This window comes from Manis javanica, chromosome 1 (assembly GCF_040802235.1).
Source record: "Manis javanica isolate MJ-LG chromosome 1, MJ_LKY, whole genome shotgun sequence".
Classification (NCBI taxonomy): domain Eukaryota; kingdom Metazoa; phylum Chordata; class Mammalia; order Pholidota; family Manidae; genus Manis; species Manis javanica.
In genome coordinates, this window is record NC_133156.1 from 213213520 (window position 1) to 213240096 (window position 26577).

The 26577-nt window shown below is 36.3% G+C and overlaps 2 protein-coding genes across 5 annotated transcripts in view; one reads left to right on the forward strand and one right to left on the reverse strand.

Moving 5' to 3' along the window:
- Positions 1-13743, forward strand: part of PRKD3 (protein kinase D3) — a 90392-nt gene extending 76649 nt beyond the window's left edge. For 2 of the 3 annotated variants that reach the window (XM_037009365.2, XM_037009366.2), the window contains 5 exons: positions 5104-5265; positions 5503-5601; positions 7927-8194; positions 10236-10321; positions 11127-13743. In XM_037009365.2, coding sequence (XP_036865260.1) covers positions 5104-5265; positions 5503-5601; positions 7927-8194; positions 10236-10321; positions 11127-11300 — 789 coding nt within the window. In that variant the 3' untranslated portion in view covers positions 11301-13743. The remainder of the gene's footprint in view (positions 1-5103; positions 5266-5502; positions 5602-7926; positions 8195-10235; positions 10322-11126) is intronic. The other variant, XR_005058781.2, reaches the window with a different exon arrangement.
- The window catches only part of NDUFAF7 (NADH:ubiquinone oxidoreductase complex assembly factor 7), a 28630-nt gene continuing 11880 nt past the window's right edge, over positions 9828-26577 (reverse strand). For both annotated transcript variants that reach the window (XM_073214281.1, XM_073214277.1), the window contains 4 exons: positions 26195-26338; positions 25026-25199; positions 24218-24503; positions 9828-11388 (listed from right to left, as the gene is read on the reverse strand). In XM_073214281.1, the coding sequence (XP_073070382.1) occupies positions 24294-24503; positions 25026-25199; positions 26195-26338 (528 nt within the window). In that variant the 3' untranslated portion in view covers positions 9828-11388; positions 24218-24293. The remainder of the gene's footprint in view (positions 11389-24217; positions 24504-25025; positions 25200-26194; positions 26339-26577) is intronic.

A 26577-nucleotide genomic window follows, 5' to 3' on the forward strand; every position in this document is an offset into this window, starting at 1 on the left:
ACTCCAAAAAAAGTAAAATTTCACTCTTCAATTGTCACTCCAGAGGCTCCTAATACTGATAACTTCTACTCCCACGTTTCATCAGGTCAATTTTGTGCCCTTCCAGTTCTCAGATGTGCTTGATTATCATAGCAATTACTATAAAAATAAAGACCACTTAAAATTGTATACCTTTTAACAGTAGCATTTGTTATCATGTTAACTCAAATTTTAAAGATTCAATTTTATAATGGTTTAACCCATTAAGGTATATTTCTAAAGTTTATCAATAACTTAAATTCCATAAAATAAATCACTATGTATTTTTATCTTCATTTGACATTTTTACCTCTTTTGGGGGTCCTTTAGACTAAAATTTAGCTTTATCTCAATCTGAATACCATATAATTTATATGCAAATATCTATTAATTCATTGTGTAACTTGCATAATTAAGAAATCGTGGTGATATAATAGTTAATGCTGTCAGCACCATTTGCTTGAGTGAATTTCAAGAGAACACAACCTACTGAAATTAATGCTTCCTTGAAGGTAAGAAACTTATAAACACATAATTAATTTTACATGTTGCATTATTGGTCACTAGTAGTAACATTTGCCTCACTTCTTTTTCAGTGGAATGATAATCAAAAGATTGTGGTCTACATGGTACTTGCGGTCACTTCAAGTCTGCCTCCTCCTATAAAGCTACTTCTAAATATAGAAGTATAATTATACTTCTAATTGTAAATAGAATATTAATAATAAGCATTCAGACTTTGTATTAGGATGTGAATATATTGTTAGAGATCCTTTTTCATACCTAATTTTGGAATCTCTGTTGTTGACCTAATAGGCAAAAAAATAAATATTAAGGATATATTCCTAAGGCTTGACTTCTCATCACTTTGATCACAACTATGAACTAAACACTGAAGCTTTTTCTCCTGTGTTCTGAACTATGGATCATAACAGCTACATTTAGGAATTTCTGTGTAATGCACAATATGAAAACTTTTATTTCCTTCTGGCTATTTTCATTGCCTAACTGGAAATACAGTCAAGTGATTGTAGTGTCTCCTACTATTTTCATCTAAAATTTAATACCATGCTCTTTGTTGTAGATTCTCTTCAGATTGTTTATATACAAATTTATATTTTTGTAATTAGTGAGTGGCTTACTTTGTGCCAGAAACTAAGTCAGTACTTTTTCTCAACATCATCCAGCAGGAAAATGGCAGGTTCATAGTTTGAATCGAAGTCTGTCTCCAAACCGCATTTTTCTATTCCACTACATTGGACCTATTTGTGTTTGTGTATGTACCCACGTTATGTAAAGTTGTGGTTGAAAGGAACTTAGTGTCCGTACACTCACTCATACCACCCTTTGGTTCCCCATTTCCCATGCCATGTATACTCTTTACTTTCCCATCCTTGTCCTGAGTTCTTTTATATAGTCCCCATCAAGCAAACCTAAAAGGCTAGCTGAACCTGGCCTGGTAGTTGATCCTGGTACTATCCTCTTCATCTGCAGCTTCATTGACATCCATAATTTTTATTCCCAGGTGTACATCTTTATAAAGAAAAGGAAAAACTAAGCATATTATTGAGACCACAGCTTTGTCTTTCTGGTGACAGAAAGGAAAAATGATAGAATCACTGATTTAGAAATGACCTTACAGTTTACCCAGGAATATCTAGCCTCTTTCCTGAGCACTTGATAAGCTATGTATTTCGGTTTTAATAGAACTGAGGACATGACATTTTTGGACATCTGTGCTTATTCTTTATTAGACTGAACCAATATCTCTTGAAAAAGGTTCCATTGCAGACACCACCCTCAAGAAATAGTCTTTTTTCTAAACCATGGCCACACTGACTTTCTTGCCTTCAAACACTCCAGGTAGAATCCTGTCTGAAGGACTCTGCACCAGGTATTCCCTTTGCCTGGGATGCTGTCCCCCTTCAGGGTCTGCACGGCATAGTCCCTTATCTCCTTCAAATTTTGCCCAAATATCATTTCTTCAGTGAGGCCTTTACATTCTGTTCAGCATCAAACCCACCCCCTCTACTCCTGTACTCCTTTTTCTCTAGAGCACTTATCACCTCCATATTAATTTAATTAATTTGTTAGCTTATTACCTCTTGTCTGTCTCACCTTGCTAGAATTAATAAGTCCATGAGACAAGATATTTGTCAGCTGCTTACTGATGAATTCAGACTACATAGTACTAGGCACACAGCAAATACTCACTTAATATTTATTGAAAACGTGTTTGTGTGGGAAATTATAATTTTAAAATTTTTTAATGGAATTTTCCATTTCTGTAATTTCTTAAGGTAATGTGTCATTTATGTGTGTATATATATATATATATATATATATATATATATATATATATGATTATGTATAGAAAAGAATTCATACATAAACCTACATATAAACATAAACCTACATGTAAACATGGCCACCTCTGAGGGGCATGTTGTAAGGCAGGCAAGAAATGGGGAATTTTTACTTTTGTTGCATAGAGATATAATAGTGTAAAATGTTTCTTATACTATTGCCTGAAGAGGGTAGTAGAGTAGTGGGAGAAAAGGTGTGATGCTCTCCTGGCTACCTATGTAGGAAAACATATCAGAAACTTAAGAGCGAAATTTCAAGTTTGAAAACTGGTATATATTCAGCATTTTCCCCTTCTCTTCTCTGAAGTCACCTAAAAGCTACAAGAAATGATAAACAGAAAGGCACATACTCTAATAAAAATAGAAAAGAGTTTAGACTTATAAAATAGAAGTTGTTCAAAAACAGGGGAAGCAGAGCCACAGGTACATGCAGGAAGAGTCACCACAGTAAGAGCTCTCTTTGCTGCCTCTTTCTGAGATCTACAATTGTGATATCTTCTCCAGGTGCCTTCTCAAACAGAAAAAGGCCAAAGTGGTCATGTTCTGCTAAGATTCAATTCAAGGGAAAACCTGTTATGTGAATTGAAGAAGGGCATTTTAGCAGTGGACAAGTGCAGATCACACCATACCAAGTAACAGCATCACCATTTATAAAGAAAAAGTTGAAATGGTACTAAGAGAAACAGACATGCACATCAATAGTCCCCGCCAGAGGAAGGAGGCAAAGCTAAGAACAAAGGCCTAAACAGCATAAGGCAGATCTAACCACTTTATACTGAACTCTGGACCCTAAAAACAAGGAGCAAAGAATGCTTCATTAGTTCAAAAAAGGGAGTAGTATAAACAGTATCTTTGATCTTACTCCAATAAAAGTAAATTACAAAATCAGAAAATAGAAAACTCCCACCACCTGAAAAAAATTTTTTGTATCAATTCTTGCATCAAAACAAAATCAAGATTTCAAGATAGCTATTTACAAAATTATGAAAATACTGTGTAGCAGCTCCTGGACTCTCAGACTATTGCTTGGAAAAAACACTAGTCTCAAATATTTAAAAAAGAAAGAATGAAAATAAAGAAATTAATCCAACTCAAGAAGTTAAAGAACAAATAATAAACCTAAGGAAAACAAACGATTAACAAACATAAAAATGGACATCAATAAATTTCATACATAAATTCAAATGTTGGTTCTCTGGAGGCTGGGATAAAAAAATAGGCAGACTACCTAATGAAAAAATAAGAAAATATGTCTTCAGAAAATGATCACAAATACTGAAAAAATTTAAGAGAATCTTAGGATACTATCTTGGGCAACTCTATCAGATAAATTTGAAAACCTGGGAGAAATGACTCCCTATGAAAAATAATTTAACCAAAACAAGACTTCAGTGGAAATAGGACATATAAACAAAAGAAGTTTTCTGAGAGGAAAAGAATGTTAGAGCATACTGCTATTTTTGTTTGTGTTTTTAAAGGCAGGCAGGGGGGGAAACTTCAAGAAAGAGACAACTATAACAGGAGATGCCACACTTCCAACTCTAAGCTGATCAAATTTATGACATTGAGTCTTGCACTGCTTACTGCTATTACCATACCCTTCCACTGTGAAGTATTTCAACTTCATTTACCTAAATGAAATTGTGTCACTTTTTATTTTGTTATTTGGAGCACCATGTCATTAAATGTTTAAACTGATTAATAACTAATATTTATTTTGCACTTGCTATTTTCTAAACATTTTTAAAACACCATGATTGAGACTTTGAGCTAAAATGACTAAGATAAAGTCTCAGGGAATTTATTAGGTTACAGAGTAACATACATACACATATACAGTTCCATGGGGTAAGTATTGCTCCTATTTAGTGTGGAGTGGGAACTATTGCAGTAGTCCCAAGAGAGGTAAAGTGACCTACAATTGAGGCAGTTAAGCTACAAGTGGAAATTGAGAGATGATGGTAGACTCAAAAACCATTTTAGGGATGGAACTCAACCTCACATAGGCCAAGTGAAGTATTTACATTTATTTCCAGAAATAGACGTTTTTCAGCATGACTGACTTCTCAAATTTGTCTTTCAGGAGGGTTCCCCCTCTCCCACTAAGATAGATTCCTTTATTAGCAGAAACAGTACCACATTCATCTTTTTGTTTCTCCAACCTTGGTAACATAGTAGTGCTCAAGAAACAAGAAACATGGGATGATGGAGGTAAAGAGATGCTGAGCCTAAAAGAGGGAAGACCATATTGAGGTATAATAGGATGAGAATCAAGACTTAGCTAACTAAGTACATTAAAAACAAAACCATCTCTTGAGTAAAGATCTTCATAAATAGAGCCCCAAAGAGCCAAAGCTCTGTGTAATTGGCTAAACTTTGGTTGGTAATTGGTACCTATTCATGGATAACAGAAAATTAGTGTCAGAAAACTAAAAAAGATGAAAAGGGAAGGAAAGAAATAGAAATGAACAAAGGCAGTTAAATCATCAGTTGGGCATGACAGTCCCCTCAGTTGCATCCACTCTCCAGTACAGAACTTGGAAAACCAGAGTCTACGATGGTTTTTATTATTGGCTTTTATCATTTATTTTTCTAAGCTGTTTTTTTTTTCCTGTGGCATGTATTCTATACAATTAATTGTAGCACACTATAAGATACTTGCATAGTAAAACTATTTCTTTACTTAAGTTGATCATATAAATACCCTGCAACTCTTCAGAATTTGCACCACCCTGGGATTGTAAACCTGGAATGTATGTTTGAAACCCCAGAACGAGTTTTTGTAGTAATGGAAAAGCTGCATGGAGATATGTTGGAAATGATTCTATCCAGTGAGAAAAGTCGACTTCCTGAACGAATTACTAAATTCATGGTCACACAGGTATTTTAACTATTTTTGAACCTAGAGAATAATTAAAAACAAAGGATTACATAACAATGCTTTTACATACCAGGATTTTGTGGGACTTGTTAACCTTGAAGAAGAGAATAACACTTTTAATTAAATGTTGATGAACTGTAGTGAAGTTTTCAAATTACTAAACCACCTCAAGGGGTCAGACTGGGGTTTAACTATGATTTTTCCAGGTATTGAAAAATTTGTTTTCTTCAATAACAGATACTTGTTGCTTTGAGGAATCTACACTTTAAGAATATTGTGCACTGTGATTTAAAGCCAGAAAATGTGCTACTTGCATCAGCAGAGCCATTTCCTCAGGTGAGATACTCTCCAGAACTTAAGTATCTCTGTCAGTCTTACTAAGTACCTACTTAATCAAAGGCAGTACTATCAGTCCAAATACGTAACGATCTTATGAAATAGTTTTTAGCCTGTAACTGCCTGTAAGGATTAAGTACCTGAATAGTTTGAATTCAGGTTTTACTAATTATATAGTTTATTTTCATCAAGATATTTTAGACTTAACCAAATTGTAAGGAATAACTTCTTATGTGTAGACTGTTTGCAGTTCACCTGTCCCTATGGAATAGGACTGAAGTGGGGAGAAACATCCTTGGTTGATGCTTGGTACTCAGGACAAATTACCTGTAAAATAAAAATGAGGGGTAACCCTGAAATGCGAGATACTAGATTTTGGTTGAGGCAGACAGCCAATTCCTCTTCCTCTTTCGAGTACACTGTATGTGTGAGTTACATTGCCCATTGCTAACAGCATTCACACATGTATGAGAATATCATGACTGTGTGTGTCCTGTGTGTGATGCACTAATTTTGTTTTTTACATGGTTAAAATTCATTTCATTGAAAAGTGTTGATCCAATGTTATTTCATAACCTAATCATGGCTCATAACCCAAAATTTGAAAAGCTGCCCTGAGGAATATATATTTGTACCTGTGAGTGTTTCATGATGGTCACTGATGAATCCTCCAATCAGCTAGAATATCTGTTGCCAAACTTGTTCATGTAAATTTAAAACATGCTCAATTAGACAAATGCCTAGACTAAGGACAACAGGTACATTTCACTTGGTATATAAAACTCAAATTGTCTTTCAAAGTAAAATGTATTTTTGAAAATTATTCAACTCTTTTACACTTAATGAAATAATCTGTTATTTTTTTTTTATAATGCCTATGTGTTTAAAAGTGATTCATTATTGTGAGGTCAAAATGGGTTTCCTGATCATTGGTACAGTGTTTTAAATAAAGTGCTTCCATATATGATTATCTCATTTGATCTTCAAAATAGTATGGGCAAAGGATGCACACCCCTACACATAAAGGTAATCCCTCCAGCTTTCTGACCTCCATTAGAAACAGAGGGAAAATAATGTCATTTACTTGATAGTCATTTTTGTTTAAGTGCTAGCCTTTGACACACTTCTTTATTCATTCACCAAACTGTAAAGTCATCTTTACTTTACCAAGTGTCAAGATGTTAGCTGAAATATAACAATAAACGAGTTCACATGTCTTCATGGTCAATAATCCTATTCTCCAAATACTCAGAGAAGTAGCCAAATTCAATGATGACATGGGGTAATAAAATCATAGACACACGATGAGGATCCATACACCAGAAATAGCAAGTGGCATATGAATACACCTTCGTCTTTGCTCTCCAGTCACTATTCGTACAACTGATTTGTAGAAGCCAAATCTGCCCTCTCTCAGTTTATCGTAATGCTTTTTGTGAAGACATTTTGTAAGTCTGGGCATTTTCTCCAGAAGTATTGGCATTTGCTTGTTAAGCATGGATGCACTGTTAATTATCACAGTCTAAACCTCTACTATAAAATGGTCACAAGCTCTGCCAAGCTCATCATACTTCCAGAACCCTTTTCCCAAAAGGACATGGTAGTGACTGGCTACCTTCAGATTCTGTATAACTTTTTTCAAACTTAAATATCTAACTGGCATGGTTTGTTCCATAGTCACAGAAAACACTGCTACTCTTGTTCTTCAAGCACATTGTAGCATTACTCTTCTCCTGGCCATATTAACAACTATCTGAATGCAGCTTAATTTCACTTGTCAATTTATAGTATACTTGGGAAGACAGATTCTAGGATTATGCAACATAAACGGCAAGTTTTTAAATACTGTAACTTATTTTTCAGTAAGCTAACATTTGTTTAGTACTTTAATATCTCAGTGATATGAGGCCACTGAGGATTCAAAAATTTAACACAATTCCTCATAACAAGTGACAGAAAAGTGATCTCCTTCAAAGCCAAATGATAAAAGAGCAGTGCTCTCCCTTTCATCAAAGACTTTGAGCACTTACAGCACCAGTCTGTTAATCAGCATTCTGGAAACTAGAATTCAAGTTTATTGTTTTTTTAAATAAGCACTAGGAGAGCTCTTCATCCACTGCTATGTTAGTAATGGATCACAGGGCTATAATGTATAAATGTCTTTGGGAAAAGCTATTTTATAATTTGCCTTTCTACAATCATTTGACATTCATAATCTATATAGCTGGTATGTTGAAATGATACTGTATCATTTTGGGACAGGTATATATACATAGATTAATATAGAGAGAGTATATAAAGTTAACATTATCCTTTCACTTCCAGGTGAAGCTGTGTGACTTTGGTTTCGCACGCATCATTGGTGAAAAGTCATTCAGGAGATCTGTGGTAGGAACTCCAGCATACTTAGCCCCTGAAGTTCTCAGGAGCAAAGGTTACAACCGTTCTCTAGATATGTGGTCAGTGGGAGTTATAGTCTATGTGAGCCTTAGTGGCACATTTCCTTTTAATGAAGATGAAGACATAAATGACCAAATCCAAAATGCTGCATTTATGTACCCACCAAATCCATGGAGAGAAATTTCTGGTGAAGGTAAAACTAAGTTTTAGCTCTGACGTTTTGTCTAAAAATCTGTCAGCCTGTCTCTTCTGGCTTCTCTTTTCAATATCTCCCATTCCTCTTCCAAATTCAACTGATTTTCAGTTTTTGATTGGTACTCTTCTTTTGACACTGTCTTTTCTCTATCTTCTTTACAGTTCCCAGGCATAGCACAAATCCAGGCCCCAATTGCCTCTTCTTGAAACTACTAGATTATCAGTTTTAACTGTTCTACCCATTAAACTCTCTTTTTGGTCCTTCCCAGTAACTGCTGCCAAACCCATCTTCAGTGGATCAACCTACCTTCATTCTGCTCCCAAGCATTTTGGCTTCCCTTTAACCACTCTGCAGTTGTGGTCTCTGTGATGAGGCACAAGTTTGCTTAGGTCTTTCCCCTGCCTGTAGTCACTGCTCTTCCTCGCCTTCCAGTCCTTCAAGGACCCCTAAACTTGGGATTCATCTATGAAGTCCTCCCTGAACCCCTCTTCTAATCTACAAATCAACTTAGGCTACTAATCTTCAGAACCAACTGTAAGCTCCTGAATGGTTCAGGTTCTTTTTATCTTTATAATATAAATATATTTCATGTATGATATAAATATAATGAGCTTTATATTCAGTAGACACGCTCCTGTTTTCAGGTGTCCTTAGGACCACTACTGGAGAACTTCACACATTAATTTTCATGCTAGGTTCTATACCCATCAAGAATTACTTGGTTGGCCCTCTTTTGTTTACTGAGACTGATAGTTAAAAGAGTGTATCACTTAAGAGAGTCCCATAGAATTTAATAGAACTGCTGTTGGGGAATACACCCACCTGGATTTAGTTTTTGTTTTTCCAAAGTACCAGACCCTAAAGTATTTATAGTCTATTGAACTCGGAACACTGTGAGAACAACGTGTAAGAACAGTAGCAGGCTTACTTGGTAAATGAACAGAGCTAATTGAAGAAGTATATATGAGGGTTTTTGGATGTTACCAAAGTCATCTCAGAGCTCCTAGAGCAGTATGATATGATCTGCAGACCTCATATCAGAATCACTTAAAAGAAGAACCCATGGCTATATCCCAGGGACTCAGATTCACTGACTGGAATGATAGCCAGAAGTGGATTTTAATAAATACCCCAAATGATTCTGATGCATCAGCAGGTTCACTGTTTAAGTAATGGAGGATAAAAGTTTGAACTATTTGGAACATGCAAATTCATAATTAAAATATTAATGTAAAATCTCTGCTAATTTGGTGGTATATAGAAGTGGAACTAGTGTAATGGAACTCTTTCATTCGACTCATCACTGGGTGCAGGCCTTAGCATCAATATTTCAAGTGTATATATAGGGTTATTGTCAGTATGTAGTTAGTCCATATCTTATTTATTTTCAAATAAATGGGTAAAATATGTGTGCCAAGATCTCACCACATAGACCAAAACACTATGAACTTATTTGCTAAAACCTATTGAAATAAACTTTTGGTAATAAGCTCTATCTAACCACGTCTGTAGAGGCAAGGTATAATGGCTTTGACTACTTAATCCAGACCAAGTCAGAGACTACAGAACAATACAGTGTCATTGGAGGGAGAGAAAAGAAAAACATCAGTCTGTAATCAGTCTGTCTTACTCATCTTAAAGTAGTAGTTTATTCTTACTTAGCACTTAGCTCCTCCATGCCTTTCACATGTAATACTTGTTTCATCCTCTCAACCCCATTTTACAGATGAGGAAACTAAGGCACAATATGGTTTACTAACTCACCCCATAGCACACAAAGTGGCAGAATGACTTAAGCCTAGGCAGGGGGCTTCAGAATCTACACTTTACTCTGTACTGCCTCCCCAGTAAAACAGGTACACTTAATAAAATAGGTACACTACAGTTAAGTATTTATGGATCATTAAAGACCATGTCTTTGAGAAGCAAAAATCCTCAACCCTGTGTTTACATGGATTGAACTGCCTTCCTGATAGTCACAGGTTTGAGGTGCTCCACACACCCAAATTCATGTACCTAATTTTGTCTTGTCCCTTAGCAATAGATTTGATAAACAATCTACTTCAAGTGAAGATGAGAAAACGTTACAGTGTGGACAAGTCTCTTAGTCATCCCTGGCTACAGGTAAAAAAAAAGTCTCTGGTGATCCTCATTTGTGTATTTCATTGTGATTTGTCTTACCTAAAGAAACCACTCTCTATGGTCAACAGACTCTATACATCTTAGAATAATGTACGTGTTCTGCAGTGACTAATTTGTGCTGCAGCTGAATCTCTGGAAGTTTTACAGTATACCACTCAAATGCCAAACTGATAGGCAGTTCAACTCCCATAAATTGAAAGCAATAATACAGCTTTTTATAGGGCCTTTTGCTTCATCTCATCTTTGTATAAGATAAGCATGACTTATTTTAAGTCCACTAAAAAGTTTGTATTTGTACTGAAGTTATCAGAAATGCCAATTAAAATGTTTGCCTTAGCCAAAAGCTATTGCACAGATTTGTCAAAAGATGCCCCTAACTTCAGAATAAAGAGGAGCTTTAGAACTATTTTAAAGGGAGTGCAGAGTAGAATTAACATCAAAGCAAATGCAATTATAGTCTCCACTATTATTTAATTATCCTGATAATAGCTTGTAAGACTCTCCCTTGTTTTGGGAACATAATAAAATGTTTTGGTGATTAACCACCTCAGAAGCCTGAAGCAATTTTTAAAAAAATTTTAGAAACTAGTTACTTTGTTCAGAGACTCTGAATTTGAAAAAGTATTTATCTTTAACACCGCTAATTTAAAATATTACAAATGGAACTTATTGTATAGCAAGTACTGATGAGTAGGGGTTGTTGGTTATGACTAGGATGTTAAGCAAAAAAAAAGGTTGACTGTATTTTGTTTCCTTTGTGGTTCATAATCACTGCATTTTTTTCTAGGACTATCAGACTTGGCTTGACCTTAGAGAATTTGAAACACGCATTGGCGAACGTTACATCACACACGAAAGTGACGATGCCCGGTGGGAAATACATGCATACACACACAACCTTGTATATCCAAAGCACTTCATTATGGCTCCCAATCCAGATGATATGGAGGAAGATCCTTAATGATCAGTGAACTAACTTCCATAAGGAAGGACTTCATTTTATGGACTGATGTTTTGTTGTACAACTGTTGTTCTTTATAGGTTTTCATCTGCAAGGTTGCAAAGACATGAGGAAATATGATAAGGAATCAGTGACACCAATACTGTAGTTCATAGTGAGTTGGTACAAGAGGGGAAATTGAGTAATAAGAACACATGGAACCAGGATGAAGCTTTTCATAAATTTTTATAACATAAGCAATAGTTGGTTTCTGTATTGTTTCCTAATCTTTCACTTTAGTACAGTAGTGGCACTTAATTTATCTTCTTTCCTATTACATTACTTTTTTTAAAAAAGGAGGAAAAGACTTGACCCAATCATACAGGAGTTGTAAGGTTGGTTACTAAACAGGTTTGCATTTAAGAGATAACTGAGAGGCTATAAGCATGCAATTTCCTATGAGGTCTTTTTTGTTTAACCATAGAGGCATTGAAGGGTTTTCCTAGATCTCTAGAAAAAGAGTGCTGAACTGTTTTACCTTCATTTTTTAAAGGCCAGTCAATGATCCCAACATTTTTGGAACTGAAATTCTATATATGCTCTCTACAATGTAAAAATTAAGTTATCAACTCTTGTGAGTATATTGCAATAGCCTCCAAGGAATTGGGATACTGATGTTACAAAACGAGGAGTAGGACCCTGCTGGTCTAAGTGCTGTGTTATTTATACGTAATCTGCTCATAGCTCAACTCTGCTACTAAGTACCTTCCCACTGACACCACTGTGATGCCACAGTTGGATCCTAACATTCAGTGGGTATAGACCTAAATTTTAATTACACATAGAGTTGAATACTTTGAAGAAAAATATATCCTAAAAGGGCAGCACACAGTCAGCTAATGCTACAGGAAAGAATGCAAAGAGTATCCTTTTTTTCTTCTTTTAGCTTATTGGAAGGCTTTGCAGGTATCTGCAGTGATTTTAAGTCATTTTAAGCAGTCTGGGGGAATGGGTGGGATGTAACATGAAACAGTTTATCAGGATGAGGCTATATTATTAGCAGAGCAAATGAAAGAATAAGTTGGGTTTTTTTTTTTTCAGCTCCAGTAGCCAGCTAAAGAATTTTTTTTTCTACTGAGATATAATATTTAAGAGTTTAAACTTTTTCATAGCTTTTAAAGAGTTACTAATAGTTTTCATCAAAAAAAGTCTAAGATCTGCAACCATCCACTTATAAAAACTCTAGTGGCTTTTGTTTCTTCATTCCCCAGTAATCATTGTAAACTTTTTTTTTCCTCCAAAAAAGAGCAAATGATTTGGAGTCAGAAAGTCTGGTTTTAAGTCTTGGCTCCTGTTCCTTACTAACTGTGTTGGCCTGAACAGTTGACAGTCCTGAGTCTCGAGTTCTTTAATCTATAAAATGAAGATTGTAATTCTTGCCTCTCCCTTCCTTATAGTGTTATGAAGGTATGTTTGAACAAATGCAATAAACTAAAACCGATGGAAAGTATTACCTAAAATTCCATGGGCAGTATTGTTATCAAAGGAGAAGAATGTTCTTGAATACAAAGACGAATATTAGACTGAGGGGGCCTTTACAGATCTCTAAAGCTACTCATTATCCAGGACTAAACATATCCTTGAGAGAGAGAGTAGAGGCAAACATGTAGTCCTACAATGGCCTGAGCTCTTTACATGTTTAGCTTTTTCTCATATCAACCATGGAGTAAGTGCATCATGAACCCCATCTCACAGATAAGGAAACTGAGGCAGAGGGGATTATGTAACCAGCTGAAGGTCACACCGTATGTGGATCTGGATGCAGGCAGCATGGCTCTGGAGTCCATCTTACCCCTCCTAACCATTTTGTCAGACTGCCTACCCATAAATATTTCCAGATTTTTCCATAATGCCTATGATTTCATTCTCATACAGGAGTTTTAAAAATTAAACCAAATTAATTTTGTAAAACCTTTTAGAAATTTATTTTCCCTGTGATAGAGGACAACTTTCCTGAACTTCTCCAAAGTAAGTCTTAATATCATTGTGCTAAAATGGAGTAATTTTGAGTCATTAGGCACCCTATGGTAGTTTTGCTGCATATGGTAAAAATTAACTGGAATGATGTTTGCTATACTTACATAATCAAACTTTACAAGCCATGAAATTAATTGCACTCTGTTTTTGTTGTTGAATACCCAAGAACTTCTCTAAAGAAATTTGTAAAGGCACTGTCAGGTAATTTGGAGTTGAGTTACTCCAGGTAACTGTACAACCTGTATAACCTTTTTTTGTCTTGAAGTTGTATTTGTATAAGAAATAACTGTTAGAAACATTTGATAATGTACAAAGAAGTCTGTAATGACACTGTTCAGTACATTTTTATATTTTTTTGTTACATCCCACTTTTTGTAAATATCCTCATAGAAGCTTGATAATAAAATGTATTTCCATATCACTATAACTTTTCCATATGAAAACCTGAGCCCATCTCCAGTAGAGGTATCCAAAGAAAATTTTATTTGCTGTGTTATTTTCCCAGACTTTGGTTAAGAGAACTATTTTGGAAATAGTATTTGTAAATGAAACTAATGCTATATTTAAGAACAATGATTTTTTTAACTGCCTAAAATAAAAAACAACTCATTATTACAATTTTATATGAAATTTTAGGTAATTATCGGGAGGTCTTATTTCTGGGAATAAACATTTAAATACTTTCAGACACTACCATCAAATACTCAGCTATTGTAACTGCCAGATGACTTGAGTCAGTCAAATACCTAATTTCAAAGTCAATTTTCTAGGTTTTTAAGAAATAAGGCATTGCCTGCCTCCTTCCCCTTAATTATGAAAACTACCAAGTAATTAGGGCACTTTCGTCATCCAGAAATTCTCCCAATCAAGTCTTTGAAAAAAGAAAATAAAAGCAGAAATAGAATAAGGGTGTCTAGGAACGGCCAAAGGTTGGGCAGCCTCTGATAAACAAGCTTCCCTCTTCCTATAGAGAGAGATATAAAACGCTAGTCCTGTTCCCAGTACTAAGTCAAGCAATAAAAAGTGAGTTTATCACTCTGCCAGTGAGCTTCCTAAACAGTTAAGCTATAAATAAGCTCAAGACACAGGGTTAATATTCTTTAATTTGTGTTGCTAGTAAGACAATTCTTCGGAAAGTCCATGTGTCTGGTATTAACATAAAAGTTCTGTGAACCAAAAAATGAGAACTTACAGGAAACTTGATATAAGGGAGAATTAGCTCAAATTAGAAAGTTACTCTTCCTAGGTAGTCTACTACATGTTATTAGGTTTACTGGTTTACTGTGATGTTTAATATTTTAAAATTTTGTCTTTAATGATAAAATTCACAGAAGCATATGGTTAAACATTCAAATGCCAAAGAGAATAAATAAGTTTCTTCCCACCCCTCTCAAACTCACCTCCAGATTGGGATATTTAATAGTAATTATTGGGCATTCTTTCAGTTTTTTGGTTTTTTTTACTGTGTTTCTTTTTGATGTCAGTACTAAACAGTTACATGAGCAACATTATGGTTATGAGCAACATTATGGTTACTAGACTCCCCCCATTATCAAGTACCCACCACACACCTCATACGAGTCACTGTCCATCAGCCTAGTAATATGCTGTAGAATCACTACTGTTCTTCTCTGTGTCATACTGCCTTCCCTGTGCCCCCACTACATTATGTATGCTAATCATAATGCCCCATTTCCCCCCCGTATCCCTCCCTTCCCACCCATCCTCCACAATCACTTTCCCTTTGGTAACCATTAGTCCATTTTTGAGTTCAGGGAGGCTTCTACTGTCTTGTTCCTTCAGTTTTTTCTTTGTTCTAATACTCCACAGGTGAGTGAAATCATTTGATACTTGTCTTTCTCTGCCTGGCGTATTACACTGAGCATAATACTTTCTAGCTCCATCCATGTTGTTGCAAATGGTAGGATTTATTTTCTTCTTATGGCTAAATAATATTCCATTGTATACATGTACCACATCTTCTTTATCCATTCATCTACTGATGGACACTTACATTGCTTCCATTTCTTTTGTACTGTAAATACTGCTGTGATAAACATAGGGGTGCATATGTCTTTCTCAAACTGGGTTCCTGCATTCTTAGGGTAAATTCCTAGGAGTGGAATTCCTGGGTAAAATGGTATTTCTATTGTTGAGTTTTTGAGGAACCTCCATACTGCTTCCCACAGTGGTTGCACTAATTTACATTCCCACCAACAGTGTAGGAGGATTCCCTTTCTCCACATCCTCGTCAACATTTGCTGTTGTCTTTTAGATGCTGTGTGGTATGAGGTGATATACCATTGTGGTTTTAATTTGCATTTATAGGACGATTAACGATGTGCAGCATTATTTTTTGGTATAATTAATCTACAATTACATGAGGAACATTATGTTTACTAGACTCCCCCCATCACCAAGTCCTCCCCAATACCCCATTGCAGTCACTGTCCATCAGCGTAGTAAGATGCTGTAGAAACACTACTTGTATTCTCTGTGTTGTACAACCCTCCCCATGTACCCCCCCATATTATACATGCTAATCATAATGCCCTCTTTCTTTTTTCCCCCCCTTTTATCCCTCCCTTCCCACCCATTCTCCCCAGTCCCTTTCCCTTTGCTAACTGTTAGTCCATTCTTGGGTACTGTGAGTCTGCTGCTGTTTTGCTCCTTCAGTTTTTTTCTTTATTCTCAAACTCCACAGATGAGTGAAATCATTTGGTACTTGTCTTTCTCCGGCTGGCTTATTTCACTGAGCATAATACCCTCTAGCTCCACCCATGTTGTTGCAAATTTGTTTCCTTCTTATGGCTGAATAATATTCCATTGTGTATATGCACCACATCTTTATCCATTCATCTACTGATGGACACTTACGTTGCTTCCATTACTTGGCTACTGTAAACAGTGCTGCGATAAACATAGGGGTGCATATGTGTTTGTCAAACTGGGCTGCTGCATTCTTAGGGTAAATTCCTAGGAGTGGAATTCCTGGGTCAAATGGTATTTCTATTTTGAGTTTTTTGAGGAACCTGCATACTGCTTTCCACAATGGTTGAACTAATTTACATTCCCACCAGCAGTGTAGGAGGGTTCCCCTTTCTCCACAACCTCACCAACATTTGTTGTTGTTTGTCTTTTGGATGGTGGCAGTCCTTACTGGTGTGAGGTGATATCTCATTGTGGTTTTAATTTGCATCTCTCTGATGACTAGCAATGTGGAGTATCTTTTCATGTGTCTGTTGGCCATCTGAATTTCTTCTTTGGAGAACTGTCTATTCAGCTCCTCTGACCATTTTTTAATTGGATTACTTGCTTTTTGTTTGTTGAGGTATGTGAGCTCTTTATATATTTTGGATGTCAACCCTTTATCGGATCTGTCATTTATGAATATATTCTCCCATACTGTAGAATGCCTTTTTGTTCTATTGGGGGTGTCCTTTGCTGTACAGAAGCTTTTCAGCTTGATATAGTCCCACTTGTTCATTTTTGTTTTTGTTTCCCTTGCCAGGGAGATATGTTCATGAAGACGTTGCTCATGTTTATGTCTAAGATATTTTTGCCTATGTTTTTTTCTAAGAGTTTTATGGTTTCATGACTTACATTCAGGTCTTTGACCCATTTCAAATTTACTTTTGTGTGTGGGGTTACACAATGATCTAGTTTCATTCTCTTACATGTAGCTGTCCAGTTTTGCCAATACCAACTGTTGAAGAGGCTGTCATTTCCCCATTGTATGTCCATGGCTCCTTTATCGTATATTAATTGACCATATATATTTGGGTTAATATCTAGACTATTCTGTTCCACTGGTCTGTGGGTCTGTTCTTGTGCCAGTACCAAAATATATTAATTACTGTGGCTGTGTAGTAGAGCTTGAAGTTGGGAAGCAAGATCTTCCCAGCTTTATTCTTCCTTCTAAGGATTGCTTTGGCTATTCAGGGTCTTTTGTGGTTCCATTTGAATTTTAAATCTATTTGTTCCAGTTCATTGAAGAATGCTATTGGTATTTTTGATAGGGATTGCATTGAATCTGTAGATTGCTTTAGGCAGAATGGCCATTTTGACAATATTAATTCTTCCTAGCCAAGAGCATGGGATGAGTTTCCATTTGTTAGTGTCCTCTTTAATTTCTCTTAAGAGTGTCTTGTAGTTTTCAGGGTATAGGTCTTTCACTTCATTGGTTTGTTTTATTCCTAAGTATTTTATTCTTTTTGATGCAATTGTGAATGGAATTGTTTTTCCTGATTTCTCTTTCTGCTAGTTCATTAGTGTATAGGAAAGCAACAGATTTCTGTGTATTAATTTTGTATCCTGCAACTTTGCTCAATTCAGATATTCTAGTAGTTCTGGAGTGGCGTCTTTAGGGTTTTTTATATACAGTATCATGTCATCTGCAAATAGTGACAGTTTAACTTCTTCTTTACCAACGTGGATGCCTTGTATTTTTTTGTTCTGTCTGATTGCCGTGGCTAGGACCTCCAGTACTATGTTGAATAACAGTGGGGACAGTGGGCATCCCTGTTGTGTTCCCAATCTTAGAGGAAAAGCTTTCCGCTTCTCACTGTTAAGTATGATGTTGGCTGTGGGTTTGTTGTATATGGCCTTTATTATGTTGAGGTACTTGCCCTCTATACCCATTTTGTTGAGAGTTTTTATCATGAATGGATGTTGAATTTTGTTGAATGCTTTTTCAGCGTCTATGGAGATGATTACGTGTTTTTTGTCCTTTTTGTTGATGTGGATGATGTTGAGGGATTTTTGAATGTTGTACCATCCTTGCATCCCTGTGATGAATCCCACTTGGTCATGGTGTATGATCCTCCTGATGTATTTTTGAATTCAGTTTGCTAGTATTTTGTTGAGTATTTTTGCATCTACATTCATCAGGGATATTGGTCTGTAATTTTCTTTTTTTGGTGGGGTCCTTGCCTGGTTTTGGTATTAGAGTGATGCTGGCTTCATAGAATGAGTTTGGAACTATTCCCTGTTCTTCCATTTTTTGTAAAACTTTAAGAAGAATGGGTATTATGTCTTCTGTGTATGTCTGATAAAATTCAGCAGTGAATCCATCTGATCCAGGGGTTTTCTTCTTGGGTAGTTTTTTGATTACCGATTCAATTTCTTTGCTGGTAATTGGTCTGTTTAGATTTTCTGTTTCTTCCTTGGTCAGTCTTGGAAGGTTGTATTTTTCTAGGAAGTTGTCCATTTCTTCTAGGTTTTCCAGCTTCTTAGCATATAGGTTTCCATAGTAGTCTCTAATAATTATATATATATATTTGTATTTCTGTGGGGTCTATCATGATTTTTCCTTTCTCATTTCTAATTCTGTTGACATGTGTAGATTCTCTTTTTCTCTTAGTAAGTCTGGCTCAGGGCTTATCTATTTTGTTTATTTTCTCAAAGAACCAGCTCTTGGCTTCACTGATTTTTTCTGTTGTTTTAATCTTCTCAATTTTATTTATTTCTTCTCTGATCTTTATTATATCCCTCCTTCTTCTTTGGGCCTCATTTGTTCTTCTTTTTCCAATTTCAATAATTGTGACTTTAGACTATTCATTTAGGACTGTTCTTCTTTAAATAGGCCTAGATTGCTATATACTTCCCTCCTAGAGCTGCCTTCGCTGCATCCCACAGAAGTTGGGGCTTTGTGCTATTGTTGTTATTTGTGTCCATATATTGCTTGATCTTTATTTTAATTTGGTCATTGATTATTTAGGAGCATGTTGTTAAGCCTCCATGTGTTTGTGAGCCTTTTTATTTGTACAGTTTATTTCTAGTTTTATACCTTTGTGGTCTGAGAAGTTGATTGGTAGAATTTCAATCTTTTTAAATTTACTGAGGTTCTTTTTGAGGTGGCCTAGTATGTGGTCTATTCTGGAAAATGTTCCATGTGCACTTGAGAAGAATGTGTATCCTGCTACTTTTGTGTGTAGGGTTCTGTAGATGTCTCTTAGGTCCATCTGTTATAATGTGTTGTTCAGTGCCTTTCTGTCCTTACTTATTTTCTGTCTGGTGGATCTGTCCTTTGGAGTGAGTGGTGTGTTGAAGTCTCCTAAAATAAATGCATTGCATTCTATTTCATCCTTTAATTCTGTTAGTATTTGTTTCACATATGTTGGTGCTCCTGTATTGGATGCATATATATTTATAATGGTTATATCCTCTTGTTGGACTGACCCCTTTATATTATGTAATGTCCTTCTTTATCTCTTGTTACTTTCTTTGTTTTGAAGTCTTTTGTCTGATACAAGTACTGCAACACCTGCTTTTTTCTCCCTATTGTTTGCATGAAATATCTTTTTCCATTCCTTGACTTTTAGTCTGTGTATGTCTTTGGGGTTGAAGTGAGTCTCTTGTAAGCAGCATATAGATGGGTCTTGCTTTTTTATCCATTCTTTTACTCTGTGTCTTTTGATTGGTGCATTCAGTCCATTTACATTTAGGGTGATTATTGAAAGATACGTACTTATTGCCATTGCAGGCTTTAGATTCATGGTTACCAAAGGTTCAAGGGTAGCTTCTTTACTATCTAACCGTCTAACTTAACTCGCTTATTAAGCTATCAAAACAGTCTGATGATTCTTTATTTTTCTCCCTTCTTATTCCTCCTCCTCCATTCTTTATATGTTAGGTGTTTTATTCAGTACTCTTTTGTGTTTCCCCTTTGATTGCTTTGTGAATATTTTATTTTTTGCCTTTAGTTAGTATTTGGTTGGTCTGCTTTCTTTGGTGTGATTTTATTTTCTCTGGTGACATCTATTTAGCCTTAGGAGTGCTTCCATCTAGAGCAGTCCCTTTAAAATATTCTGTAGAGGATTTTGGGACGCAATTTTCCCAAAAATTGGTTTGTGGGACGCAAATTTCCTCAACTTTTGCTTGTCTGGGAATTGTTTAATCCCTCCTTCATATTTAAATGATAATCGTGCTGGATACAGTATTCTTGGTTCAAGGCCCCTCTGTTTCATTGCATTAAATATATCATGCCATTCTCTTCTGGCCTGTAAGGTTTCTGTTGAGAAGTCTGGTGATAGCCTGATGGGTTTTCCTTTGTAGGTGACCTTTTTTCTCTCTTTGGCTGCTTTTAATACTCTGTCCTTGTCTTTGGTGTTTGTCATCTTAATTATTATGTCTTGTTGTTGTCCTCCTTGGGTCCCTTGTGTTGAGAGATCTGTGGGCTTCCATGGTCTGAGAGACTATTTCCTTCCCCAGTTTGGGAAAGTTTTCAGCAATTATTTCTTCAAAGACACTTTCTATACCTTTTTCTCTCTTCTTCTTCTGATACCCCATAATGCGAATATTGTTCCGTTTGGAATGGTCACACAGTTCTCTTAATATTCTTTCATTCCTGGAGATCCTTTTATCTCTCTCTGCCTCAGCTTCTCTGTATTCCTGTTCTCTATGATTTCTATTCCATTATGGTCTCTTGCACCTCATCCAGTCTGCTCTTAAGTCCTTCCAGAGATTGTTTTATTTCTGTATTCTCCCTCCTAACTTGATCCTTTAGCTCTCACGTATTTCTCTGCAGGCCCATCAGTATGCTTATGACCTTTATTTTGAATTCTTTTTCAGGAAGATTGGTTATATCTGTCTCTTGGGGCCCTCTCTTGGGGGTTTGGGTAATTCTGGACTGGACCAAATTCTTCTGCCTTTTCATGGCGATAGAGGTAGTTGTAGGCAGGTGGTGTGTGTATCAGCTTGGTGAACAGAGTCCCTTCCTGCTTGCTGGTTGCCCTGCCCCTCTCCGCTACCTGTGTCGGTTACCCACACACCGGGAGCAGCCCTCGGGGTAGCCCAGAGCCCTGCAGGGAGTGGCAGGCAGGCTGGGTGTACTCTCCTGCGAGAATGGCGCCCCTTTGCGCCCTGCCCTGGTTTCCTCTGCCTGTGGTGGGCAGCCACACACCAGCATCGGCCCCTGGGTCTGGCCCGGGCAGCTGCGCACTGGGAGGAGACTGGGCGGCTGCTGTGGGTGCAGCCGCCCTCAGGCTGTTCCACGACTGTGGTGGCACTGCGCTGGGGGGAATGAACAGCAGGCTGTTTATCGCCATGAGGGGATTCAGAGCTGCGATGCCTCCCCAGGGGCTGGGACACCCGAAGCTCCTTAGAACTCCCTGCCTGCTGGGCTAAGTGTGCCAGGACGATTCCATCCAGCTGTGAAGCTCCTGTCCCTTTAAGACTTTCAAAAAATACACGCTTTTCTTTTGTCCCAGGGGAGCCGGCTGCAGGGACCCATTCACAGATTTTACTTTTCCGTTTCCCTAATATCGAGCACACCATGCAATGTATGTCTGTGCTCCTGGAGTGGATTACTACAGCTGGTTATTTAGCAGTCCTGTTCTTCCTCTCTCTCCCTACTCTGACTCTTTTCCTCCTGCCGGTGAGCTTGGGTTGGGGAGCCCTTGGGTCCCACCAGGTCACAGCTTTGTGTCTTACCCCCTTCGTGAGATGCTGTGTTCTTGCAGATGTAGATGTAGCCTGGCTGTTGTACTGTATCCTCTGGTCTCTCTTTTATGTATAGTTGTATTTGTTGTATTTTCAAAAATATATATGGCTTAGGGAGGAGATTTCCACTGTGCTACTCATGCCGCCATCTTGGCTCCTCCCCCTCTTTCTGTTTTATATACAAATGAATAGCACAGAACAGAAAACAACCAGTCTGCACTAACAAATTAACTTCTATGAAATTATAAATATTTCTTTATAAGCATTTCTTTAAATAACTATAATAGAATCAAATATAAAACATTTTGCACACTAATCTTATTAAGTTTATCCTTAAATCTCCATGAGTAACCTCCACAATAGCCAGAATACCTAATAAAGATCAGTTGGTTACAACTATTAGCCAATGCAACAATCTCTATAGCCTCCTCACTGAAAAATCCAGACTCTCCAGTATCATTAATCACCCTATCTCCTAATCCATTAAACTTGAACACAACTTCCACCTCATCATTTTTCAACACATATAAAACCACTATAACCTCTATCAATAACCCAGAAAGGAACATCCCTAAGACAAGATACTGAAACCTCAGGATATTGTTCAGTAGCCATAGCTACTAGATAGCCAAAAACCAGCACACCTCCAAAAAAACCTAAAAAACACCAGCTAAAATTCATTAAAATACCAATTCCACCACTCACAATCAACACTTAACCACAAGTAGATGAAGATTTTGAAGAAAAACCTACAGAACTAACCACAAAGAATACTTAAAATGAACATGTCATTATTCTCACATAGAATCTAACATGAAAAATCTATAAGAACATTAATGACTAACATCTGAAAATCCCACCCACTAAATAAGATTAACCATTCATTCATTGACTCATCAGCCTCTCCAAATCATCATCAAGACTCTTTGGTTCCCTTCCAAGAGTATGTTTGGTCTTACAAATTCTAACAGGATTCCTAGATGTACACTACACATCAGACACAACCACATTTTCACTGATAACCCACATTTGCCAAGATCAAAATTATGGATGAATCATCCATTATTTGCATGACAAAAGCTCATCGTTGTATGTTTTTTAATCTGCCTGTTTATTCACATACTATGAACTTTATACCTTCTTAGAAACATGAAACACTGGAATTTTATTTACAGCAATAGCCACAACTTTTATATGCTATGTACCATGAGGCCAAATATCCTTGGGGTACAGCAGCCATCACAAATCTCAGCCATCCGCTACATCAGCACTAACCTAGTGGAATAAATTTCATAAAGGTACCCTTACCTAAACCTTCACCTTCCATTTGATCCATTTATCATCTCAGCTCTAGTAATGCCATTTAGTATTTGTCAATGAAATAGGGTCTAATAACCCAACAGGAATCACATCTAATACAGATAAAAACCCATTTCCCAAAAAAAAAAAAAAACCCCATTTCACCCATATTACAGTCAAATACATCCTACAACTTGTATTCCTAGTTACAGTACTATTAACTAGTCCTATTTTTCACCATCTTCTAGAAGATGCAGAAAACTACACATCAACCAATGCCCTTATTCCCCCTCATGTCAAACCAGAGTGATACTTATTTGCCTGTGCAATTTCTACATTCCATTCCCAATAAATGAGAGTATTGCCTTTATTTTCTCCATTCTAATCCTAGTAATCATCCCCACACTATATATATCAAAACAATGAAGCATGATATTCCAACCCCTCAGCCATACTCAATTCTATTAGTAACAGACCTAATGATAGTAACATGAATTGGAGGAGGGCCAGTTAAACACCGTTCATCATTACTGGCCAAGTAGCATTAGTTTTGTATTTCTCCCTTCTCATCCCAATCACATTATTGAAAACAGCCCTCTGAGATGAAGAGTCTTTTTTAGTATATTTATCACTCTGGTCTTGTAAACCATTAAAGGAGAATAATACTCCCAAGACTCAAAGAATAGGTTCAGTCTCCATCATCAGCACCTAAAGCTGAAATTCTACTTAACTCCTTGAAAATTCATACATGAAGAGTGAAGCACTATTATTATATACTATGTCAGCATGATGTGCCCTACTTTTTTTACATACTGAATCTCAGAGATCTTTCTATGTTAGAACATACTGCTTTACCTCATTTTTTAAAATAATACATGGACAGACTGATAGTTAATCAGTTTCCTCTAAACGACCCACTAGGTTGTTTCCAGCTTTTATTAAACTAGAGGTCATGTTTACTTTTTAAAATAAAGTAAAAATATAACAACTAGCCTTACAAAAATAAAACTAGGCAGTTTCACAATAACTTGTTTCATTAAGAACACATATTTGTACCAAGAGTCAGACACAACCTTAAAAGATCAATGTTTAGTTGTACTGTATATAAGATGGGCTATTTTTATTGGCTATGAAGAAATAAAATACTTTAATACTTTTACCTGTGATATATGAAATGTATTCCCTTTATTTTGGTTTTGTAGGCCGACTTAGGAGTAAAAAGTCCAAACTTAAGTATCACCGCCAAGCAAGTTCACCAAACCCAGCTACAGGTGACGGAGAGGGTTTTGACTGACATGCATTTGTCTGACTTTTACCATGAAGTCTCTTATGAGGTAGCAAAGCAAAAAAGTTAAATCTTTCTCCCATCTTTTTAGGATTCATTAACATATCATACTGTTGTAGTAACTGCTCCCTTGATTGCTCGTCTGATTTATCTAAAAGAACCTGTAAAGAAAAGCTTTCTTAGTAAAAATAACCAAAAGAAAGGATTTCTAATTATATGCAGCAACCCTAATGACTGTTAGCTAATCAATAAAGCAGTGTTTAACATGTGATTCCTGATCACCTGCCTCAGTCATGGGGTACTTACTAAAAACATAGGTTGCTATGACCCAAACCTATTTGTATGTTTAACAAATATTCCCAGGTGATACGATCTACACTTGAGTTAAAGATGTCTTCAGACCATTATAAAATTCAGACCCATAAACACAGCCAAGTTTTCTTGATGAATATGTATGCACATTATTTGAAAGTCTTATTTCTACCTCATATGGAGGTGCACGAAAGTTGCCAGGCTAATCCACCCACAGGCTGTCTGGTTACACTAAATCCTACACTACTGAAAAGACTGGAACACACCAAGGGGCTAGCTACAATAGTGTTAAGGCCCAGTGAACTTATTTGAAATATTTTTTGGTGTATTATGAAATGAAAATATTTAATGATAGTAAAATAAATCATTACCTTTAGCCTGACATCAATGCCCATATTTTTTAAAAACATTTGTTGTTTTACTGGACCCAGAGAAGCTACTTTTCCCTGTGCCATTCTGCGCAAATAACTGAAGTCCACGTCAGCTGTTAGATCTGCTGTTCCAGGGGCAATTAAGACGTCATGAAGCTTGTGGCCACAAAATCCCTTAAACATAATTTTTAAAGTGATGAGTCATCCTTTTATGGTTATCATTATCAAGATTAAAGAAATACTATCATTTTAGTATATCTTATACAACTGTTAAAAAGTAAAACATGGCTTAAATCAGTGGTTTATAACTCTTAATGTGTAGGATGCTTTCTTCAAATGAGATGCTATGTGGAAAACCCAACGTAAAGTGTAGTGTTGGAGTGCCTGAAGATAATGCCCTTGATGGATACTTAACATTTTCAGTAATGCCTGTGGTAATGGAATATAGGAGATCTCATTAATTCTCCAGATAAATTCAGGTCATCAGAACCTAGACAGTGATTTACAAAGTATGTCCATCAAATAGTGCCTCAGAATCATGTGAGAATCCTGGAAGTTAGGATAGGGAATCAGCATAAAAAAAATAAAAATAAAAACCTGCAGGTTTTTCTTAGATACAATAAAGTAAGATGAACCAAAGATCTAGAAAATGACAAATAGCATCTAAATGTATTTCAATTATAGTATATTGAACAGAATTGATCACTCAAAAAATATAGAAAGGATGTTTAGGAAAGATAAAAGAATACCTGTGGAAAGGAAAAAAGATGTTGAAAATATGACAGAAGAAGTTGGAATGATTATAGTAGCTAGATCAAATCTGCAAAGTAGCTCCATTTTTTTTTAATGGAGGGGTAGAAAAATTAAAGAACTTTAAGAAAATCTTTCCATTTGTATGTTTACTAGGATCTACACAAACCTAGGTTCTTCAATTTAAGGAAGAATATAGACAATTCAGACCTGTTCAGAGTTGGATAATAAAATCTAAGGTTAAACAGGTAATGATAATAATACAAATTAATATTAATTATAATAGTGTAATACAACAATGCTACACATTGTAGAAACCAAAGGTAAGATCTTCAATGAGTTTCAAAACTAACAAATGATCACTAAGTAAAATCATACCAATTATGTTCTGATAAATCATGTTACTAAATTATACATACTCTGAGGGTATCTGTCTTAGTTCCATCATGACCATAATCAGCAATCAGTGCACCACCTCCAGTTAGTGCAATGCGTTGAGAAAGTTCCTGAATAATAACACCAGCATCAGGACAGACTTCCACATGGTCCCTTGTTTCATCAAGCTAGTAAAGAACAGTCGAATCAAAACACACCATTCAAAAGAATTGTTTAAGGTTTTTCTACAATGAGCATTTCTTAGTTACATAAAATTCCCCCTCAATATGAGTGTTGTCTACACTCAGCATTTCACATGGCATCCTTTAACACCTTGGTTCTTTGATGCCATCCACTAAGTTTACAAAGGCATTTTAATTTTAATCCCTTTTATAAAAAGACGAAGGCCTTCCCAACCCCCAGATGG